The sequence below is a fragment of the Quercus robur genome, chromosome 3 (assembly GCF_932294415.1).
Source record: "Quercus robur chromosome 3, dhQueRobu3.1, whole genome shotgun sequence".
Taxonomy (NCBI): domain Eukaryota; kingdom Viridiplantae; phylum Streptophyta; class Magnoliopsida; order Fagales; family Fagaceae; genus Quercus; species Quercus robur.
In genome coordinates, this window is record NC_065536.1 from 18,313,870 (window position 1) to 18,322,931 (window position 9,062).

At 31.1% G+C, this 9,062-nt stretch overlaps 1 protein-coding gene across 1 annotated transcript; it reads left to right on the forward strand.

Moving 5' to 3' along the window:
- The first annotated feature begins 147 nt into the window (after positions 1–147).
- Positions 148–1,626, forward strand: LOC126720049 (uncharacterized). The gene has a single exon (XM_050422521.1). The coding sequence runs from the start codon at positions 1,098–1,100 to the stop codon at positions 1,605–1,607; it is 510 nt and encodes a 169-aa protein (XP_050278478.1). The 5' UTR covers positions 148–1,097; the 3' UTR covers positions 1,608–1,626.
- The last annotated feature ends 7,436 nt before the right edge of the window (positions 1,627–9,062 follow it).

The following is a 9,062-nucleotide window of genomic DNA, read 5'->3' on the forward strand; positions in this document are numbered from 1 at the left end:
ACTAGTCATGTTTGTTTACAATGAAAATTTTGACTTTGGAGTTGAAAGTTGGATAGGATAATGAAATTCAAACAAGAACCAGGAAGAAAGTTAGATAGGCTGGCTATAAATTAGTCATCAACAAGTTTATTCATCAGTCCTTCCTGTTGGTGTTGCTGACTTAAGTTCTGTGATTGATGGGAAATGCTTTATGTTTAGCTTCAAAAAGTGTAGAATGAAGGTTAAGCTGCTTTTGACTCTGGTTAATATCTTTGTGTGTTCATTCTGATTGATCCGTGCTCAAGTAATTTCAATTTAATTTATTGTTTAGTTGACCATATGATGTGTGTAGCACTAGCATCCCCACTCAACATATAGATGGATTTATCATCACTTTGAAAATTTAAAAATGTCAAACGACCCAACATTTTCCATGTAGAGTGCATCTATATCCTCTGGAGTCTTGTGAAAGTAAAGTCCTACTAATCAAGCTCCTGAAACCAATTGTAGAGGGATATCTTGGAAGATGACTCAATAGGGAATTCTAACCAATTGTAGAGGGATATCTACTTAGTCACTATAGGGCAAAGCTTGTTTTCAGTGCACTAGATCTAACACGTCATGATTCAGACATGTGGTAAATTTTAGACACGTATCCACATCATATGTGATCTAGTGCTCTAGTGCACTGGACACAAGCTGTGACGGTCACTAAAAGCATCTAAGTTGTGTGAATTCTCAGCCAATTATTGTAGCCATGTGTCATGTGGTTGTAATGGGTAGCGTTATTGTACTAGTTTGTGTGTGCAAGAAAATCTTTAGAGCCTTTGCTAGTGTTATAAAACAGGACAAGTATGAAGTGAAAGAGCAGAACATTGGCAGTATGTTTCCTTTGTTATGTTAAACATGTTTGAATCAATACATTTTTTTCTGTTTTGGTTCCCTAGTTCTTGTTGCTCCTTTTAGGTTGTAGTTCTATTGCTTGGTCCTTATAAGTTATAACCTGCTCCTTTTTATATATTTATTCTCTCTTCTTTTTTCCCTTAAATATTCAGCAATCATTTATAGTGTTTGGTGTTAGCTACAAGACCAGGACGTTAATTAGAGAGATTAATAAGATGGAAATCAAACTACGCCCCTATCAATTATCTGATGTGGAAGACTTCATGGAATGGGCATGCGATGATCAAGTAATTCGTACAAGCAGACTAAGGTACTACACTTCAAGAGAAGATGCACTTGATTATCTTAAGGAAGTTGCCATTCCTCACCCATGGTATAGGGCTATATGTTTGGAGGACCTTCCAATTGGATTCATATGTGTCAAACCAGGGTCTGACAATGAGATATGTAGAGGGCAAATCAGCTATGCTCTTGGATCAAAGTATTGGAACAGAGGTATAACCACAATGGCAGTGAAAATGGTTATTTCTAGGGTGTTTGAAGAGTTTCCAGGTATGGAGAGATTGGAAGGCTATGTTAATGTGGAAACTAAGGCCTCACAAAGGGTTTTGGAAAAGGTTGGGTTTCGAAAGGAAGGTGTACTTCAGAAATACATCATTGTCCATGGGAAGACTATCGATGTTATTATGTATAGCCTTTTAAAAACTGACCAAATAATTAATTGAAGGGATTTATCTATTCTTATTATCATCTCTCTTTTATCTTTTTGGTTGCAATTAAGTTTGGCATATCCCTTTTTGTTAATGAGTTGAAGATTGACAAGCTCAAAAAGCTTTGAATAGTTAATGAGTTATATATGATGTGTGCATTTTATATGATTTTAAAATTCATTTTATTTATTATTTCTTTCATCAACTTTTCATTTTATTTATTAATTGTCGATGTGGCTTTTTTTTTATAGCAATTAATTAAGAATACGGTAAAAATGCAACTCTAACTTCTACTAAAACATTGCCTAAAAAATAGGATCACTCTCCTGTTAATTTTCAAATTGTTTTATCTATTTAATTTTTCATCACACCCCTAGGTTTTTTTATGATTGGAAAATGTAGTAATCTCAAATTATAATAAATATTCTAAATTAACCCTTACTTAAAAAATAAAAGAGCCTCTGAGCACGAGCGTGCTCAGAGGCTAGTTTTTTTTTTAAGAATTTGAATTTTTTTTTAGTAGTAGTTATCCAAAAGTTTTGTTAAATATTTGAAAGTAGGGTTTTTTTTTGGGATAAATTTGAACATGGTTTTTTTTTTTTTTTTGGGGGAGGGGGGGGAGATAGAAGTTGAACGTGGGTTTGAATGTGGTATTTGAAATTTTTTGGATTTCTTTTGGATATGATTGATTTCTACTTTTTAGTATTTTTTTTCTTCCAAAAAAAAAAAAAAAAGAGAGATTTAAGGGGGAAAAAAAAAAAACCAAACGTGAGATGAGATTAAGGGAAACCAGTTATTGAAAAAATTTTAAAAGAAAAAATTAATTTTTTTTATGCAAAGAAAAAAAAAAGTTAAGCCTTCATAAAGGAAGAGAAAAAAAACTGAAGAAGGAAAAGTGAAAACGTGGAGTAATACTTGGAGTTAAATGCATAATACTCATCAAACCTCAAGTTTTTTTTTTTTTTTTTTTTGTGTAATCAGAAAATGTAATAATCCCAAATTATAATTTATGCAAATCATTATTTTACCCAAAAAATAAAAAAGCCTCTAAACACGTGACATTCAACTATTTATAACCGTCAAATACCGTGCCCCTCTATTTCTTGTATTCTTTTCTTTTCACGTGTCAATTTTCTTTTATGGAGTATATGATGATCAGCCAATAAAGAGGCTCCCCGTGATAATTTAATCTTTAAGTGTAAACACTGCATTAATTTAAATTGTTATCTAATGACTTAGATGAGATTCCTCAAGAGGAATATGATATTTAGCTAAATTTTTTAGTACCTAAATAAATTTGGATTAAAATCATTATAAATTTTTTTCCAATCATATCCCCATCCATTTTGAAATGAATAGATCAACATTTAAATAATTTTTTTTTACTACAACCGTTTCGATATTTATTTAAACCAGCAGTGTTGCCATACAAACCCAATACCAATATTCATCGGTAAAAATGCCTCTTTCCTTGAGACGGGTCTTTCCAACACTTTGTTTGCTGGAGTTAATTGCAGGTTGTACCAAAGGAATGAAAATGATATTTAAGCAAATTTCGTTGTGTGCATATTTAAGTTTATCAAATATATAAATTCATATATGTTATTTATGGGAACAACTAAATGCAAATTGAAGGAGTTTTTGAACTTGTTAATTGAGTTCATCGTAGGTTAATGTCATCTACATATCAAGATGAGAATGGACCTTTCTAATATTGTAGAACATATGGAAGAATCATACTGTTTATCAATATATATGAAACAAATGACTTTAAGCACAAAATACCTTGGAGAGTGAATAGAGAATTGTTTCTAATCTTTGGTCACAATGAAAGCACAAACACCCTCTAGGAAGGGTCCTACTTGATTTATGTCAAGGAAAGCCAAAAACTGCTTGAAGAACTGGAAAGATTAGTACATATATCATTAGACGAAACTTTCAGCTGTCAAACTATCAAACTCCATTAAGCAAAAACATAAACGTATGTGAACATATACAGAAACATATTAAGCCAACAAGCTAACACTATGAGATTGATTTGAGAAGATACTTTTAGTGCTTGCGAACATAAAAAGAAACATCCTGGCTCTTAGAAACATCCTAGAAAAAAGTAAGTCTTATAGCAAATCTAAAAATCTATATACGAAATTTACTTCAATTTTGGTTAAATAAAAAAAAATTACAAATTACCACATATATAGAAGACTGTAGCACTCTAAGAAATTGAATCAAAGGATTACAAAACATCTTTCTTAGAGAAATTTAATTAAACATGATGAAGTGCAAATCGTCAGTCTTATAGGTTCGTCCAGATGGAGCCGTATCTTCGTCGGTGTCACTGTGAAACTGGTAAGGTAGCTCCCTTAAGGTGGACACCGGTGTGGTGCCTGCCACAACGTCTCCGATGCCAAAGTCAGTATAAGAGAACTTTGAGGAAATAACAAAGTATCAGAATAACTAGAAATGCTTTGAGGTGTGTCTGTGTCCTTTGTGTTGGTGTTGTGAGGGCTTTATATATGCTCCCACAGCCCCTAGTTGTTGTGGTTGTTAATGTGGTTTTAATGTCTCTTTTGGTAACGTCTCATGCTTAGTAATGTGTGCCTTAATGAGGCATCCAACAGTCTGTACAGCTGGTCTTGTAACTGCTCGGGACATTATTGGCTGTATTGAATGGTTTTGTTACCTTCGTCAGTGATATGGACATGTGGTTAGTTCGTCTCAGAGGACAGCCTCGTCGGTCTCGATGAGGTTGTCCAAGAAAGGTGAGTTTGACAGTCCCATCAGATGGTGAGTTCGCCAGTCCCATCAAAACACATAACATGCATCAACTTTTTCTGTTCATAAAGTCGATCTTTCAAATAAAATAAACAAACGAACGGATTAAAAAAAATTGCATAAATATAGAGACACTATATTCGTATTAAAAAGAAGAAGAATGATTAACCTTCAATTAAAAGCAAGTTAGGTCTGCCCTTGAAGATTGCTCTGTTTGTATCTGTGAATATCTTATTTAGCCTTGAAGTTCTTTCTCTCTTTCTTCCTGAGTAGCAATCATCTTTCTTTCTCCTTTTTTTGGGTAGTCTTATTGACGGGTTTAACGTTGATGAAGAGCAGACGTGACAGAGATAGTAATTGAATTTAAATATATTATGGCAATGACCCTTAGAGCATCCGCTGCAGGTGTGGCAAATGTGTCAAATGTCAAATATTTGGCACATTTTCCACATCAAACACCAAAAATTCCTTTTATCAGATGTACCAAATCTCATAAAATTTACCACATGTGAACAGTACCGTTGCAAATTTGCTACAGTACGGACGAGAATGCTAAAAAAAAAATAGTTTTTTATTCATTCTCTCTCATCCTTTTTTACTTTCTCTCTTCTCTCTCTTTCTTTTTCTTTTTTCTTTCTCTACCACTCCATCTCTGTCACTCTCTTTTCCTCTTTTCTTCTTCTTTCTCCAGAAGCTTCACTTCCGTTGGACTTTTCTTCTCTTGCTTTGTTCCACGAGTCAACGAGTAATTGTTCCAAGAAGATTATTTTTTTAGATATTAATTATTTTTTTAATTTTTCTGGGTTCTGTGGAGTAGAAGAATCTGGTGGGTGATTTCAGATTTGTCTTTTAGGGCTTACCGAATCTGGGTTTTGTTGCTTGGACTGAACCAAGAAAAAGGGTATGTTCTTCTACTTCTGAATCTCAGCTTTATTGGGATTTGATATTTTGTTGCTTTTGCTTTTGCCGATCTTGCCGCCGATGGTTGGTTGAGTTTTTTCATTGATTGATTTGTTGGGTTGGAGTTTTGTTGAAGATTTTGAGTTTATTATTATTATTATTATTATTATTATTATTATTATTATTATTATTATTATTATTATTATTATTTTGTTGAGGTTTTTGGATTTGGAATTTGTTGGAGGATCCGGTGATTGTGGATGTAGTTTATGGTGGTGGTTGTAGCAGTGGTTGTTGTTGTGGCGGTGGTTGTAGCGGTGGCTGTTGGTTCTTGGGTGGTGGCGACTGCCATTGGCTGTGCATTTGTATATTTGCTGGGTTTTGGGTAAATATATTATTTTAATGTGTAGTAAATATTATTTTAATTTATATAATTGAATGATAAAACATCTGATAAATGGGATGTTTTAAAATGATGTGGTAAAATAATAAAGTAGACCTTTGGTGTAGTAAAATGGCAAATTTATACAACAGCTGCTATGGATGCTCTTAGGTTCATTTCACTTATAATAGATGAAAATAGGAACGTAAGAATAGCAATGTTAATTATGAGGAAGATAGAGAGGTTGGCAATTTGAAACGACTAAATCTTGTAGAAGAAGAGGAAACAACAGCTAAGCTTTTTGAAGAGATGACAGAGAATGGAGTCTTACATAGCACTACACAACATAAATGCTAACAGTAAAAAAAAATTAAAAAAGAAAAAAAAAAAAAAAAAAAGAAGAAGAAGTTAACACAATCTTTTCGGTAACAGTAAAAAAAGGTAAATGAGAAAGAGGTTAAAAAAGTTAAATGCAATATCAGAGTGCCATATGGCAGGATCTCATGCACTCTCGCATGAGGTCTCTGCTTTTATATATATATTGATTATTGATAATACAGCAAAATCCACCATTTTGAATAGAGTTAGAACTCTATCATCAACGGAGTTATCCTAAGAAGAAGTGTGAGAATCCCACTCCAAAACTTTCTTTCATACGTGTCTCTCTATAAATGAATATATAGCCAATGATACATCCAAGCTGCATTAGTTGAGTACTTGACTACTTGGGTTCCCGTTGAACACAAAAGAGATAAGCCTATAATTAGAATGCAAAATTTTAATGAAATTTTCTACTAAGAATTTAAGAACATACCTTCAATGAATTGTTTGGGTCTTAAATTCCCTTGCATTTACTTCAACTCCACCCTTTCTTCCCTATACAGAAAATAGAGAATCAACTTTGTTAGAAAATAGTTGCAAAATGCAAAGTTAAATGAGAAAGAAAAAAAAATGTACCTATTGCTCATGTGAGGATTCTGTCAATTAATTTTTCTGGTTCTTAAAGTTTCTTAAATTCCTTTGCATTTACTTCAACTTCACCATCTCATCACTATACAGAAAATAGAGAATCAATTGTGTTAGAATATAATTGCAAAATACAAACAAAAAAAAAAAAACAAAAAAAAAAAAAAGCCAACCGTTCATATGATGACTCTATAAGCAATTGCTATATAAGTAAAGTTTGAAAGAGAAAAATGATACTGGGGAAGTTATCTTTAAAGATAAAATTATAAAATTGTGGAGGAAACTGCTTCTAAATAATAGGCAAACTTTTAGGAATAAAAATACCTAAAACAATTTTTTTTTTAAATGTAAAACCGTGTTGGTCAGTAGGCAATTAGTTGAGGATTCTAAAATCCTAATATTTAGGATTTATTTTGCTTGAAATTGTAAAAATAAAAAATAAAAATAAAATATTATGGTCCTAATTTGTAGGCAATGTTTTAGTAAAAGTTAGAAATGTATTTTTATCAAACTATCCTTTAGTTTTGTTCATACTTAAACCTAGTGAATAGGGGTATTTTGGAACCAAAAAAAATTCAAGTCCAAATAGGAGTAGCCCCTTAAATAGAAGTATAGATACTAAATACTTACAAAATAATGTGAAAATATATTAAAGGTAATTAGTGTTACATTAATAGCATAATTAATAAATAAAATCCCAAAACTACTACCAATGTTTCTATAGAATATTTACAAATTAATTTAGCATTGGATGTGTTTGGTTTCGCATCAACAATATAATAAATAAATGTCTTAATTACTTTTTTTGTCTCAACGATTAAAATACATCAATTTGTGAGGCTTATCAAGTAAAATTTATAATATTTATGTCATCATTCTAAATAAATTCATTCGACCAATCACTAAGCCCTTGTTTGGGAGGGGGGCATGGAATGGAATGGAAATAAATGAAAAGAATAATTTAAAAAAATTCTTTCCCTCCCTTGTTTGGCAGTTTAATGAAGGGAGTGAAAAGTCTATTTCCTTATTTGGAAGTTTAAGTGGAAATGAATGGAATGGGTAAGAGGGAACACTCATTTCTCTCTATTCTTTTAAAATCTCAAATTTTCATTCCTCCCCTCCTCTTGGCGGAAATTGGGAGGAATGAGGGGGAATATAATTAGATTTAATGAATTTTTTACTAAAACTCTCAAAATGCCTCTATATATTCAACCTTTTATTTTAAAATAAGGGTATAATTGTAATATTATCATAAAATGATTCCATTCCATTTCCTCTATATTACTCTCAGACAAGTTTACTTAGATTCCATACATTTTCATTCTTTTTCATTTCTTTATTTTAAAACATTCAATCTAAATTACTTAATTCTATTCTATTCCATTCTTTTTCATTCATTTCCTTTGCTTAAATACATTCCATTTCATTTCATTCCTTTCTATTTCCTTATGATCATTATATTTTATTCCCTTATGAACCTCCAAACGAAACCTAAATAAAAGACACATAATAATTGTATTTGAATTATTTGCCTTTTTCTTTAGAAATAAATCTAATATTGTAGCTAGGTTTCCTATAATTTACCAATCAAATATACATCATATTTATCAGCTAATTATATGTCAAATATTATGGAACTAAAAAACCAATTAACATTGCCAAGGAAATAAAAAGAACCATACTTCTAACTTTATGTCCCAAACAAAAAATAATCAAAGTCAAACAACTTCATTCTATAATAAATAGATCAAACAACTTAACAACCCAAGTCATTTACTCAAAAAAAAAAAAAAAATGGAGTCATTTGCATAAAAAATGCTAAGTAATCTATATATATATATATATATACCCCAAAAAGTCAAAGAATAGCTTTGTCACTGGTTATAGTACAAAAATTCTGGCAAGTTATGAAGAGAAATTTGATTTGAAGCCATAAGAATAAATCAACTCGATCATGTACAAATTTGACTTTGGAGTATAAGCATCGATTCATTGCTTAATAAAGACAAAATGTTATGTGATGCAACTTTCCATTAAAAAAGTTATATTTTATTTGTTGATGAAATTTGATAAAAGAAGATAGAAAATAAGTTGGATTATGTGTGTGTCTATATATATATATATATATATATATATATATATGGGGAAATTACAATAAACTCATATGTGATTTGGTCCATTTCACTTTACCTATTTATGGTTTAAAACTTAACACTTTGCCTACTTAAACTTCAATTTATTTGCCCTTCATTACCCACCTCACCCTTAAATATTAGAAAAACATTATTTTATTAAAAATCAAAACATAACATAGATAAAAAAACATAAACCATTAAAACTTTTCCTCACGGGCCTTAGAAACACTAAAATATGTAGTAATATTTGTGTTTGAAAAAAACATAAATATCACATCAAGCACCTAAAAATATTTACATTTTTTTTATAAG

What these genes read in the sequence shown, in the direction of transcription:
- LOC126720049 (XM_050422521.1), top strand. Translation starts at nt 1,098, where the DNA reads ATGGAAATCAAACTACGCCCCTATCAATTATCTGATGTGGAAGACTTC.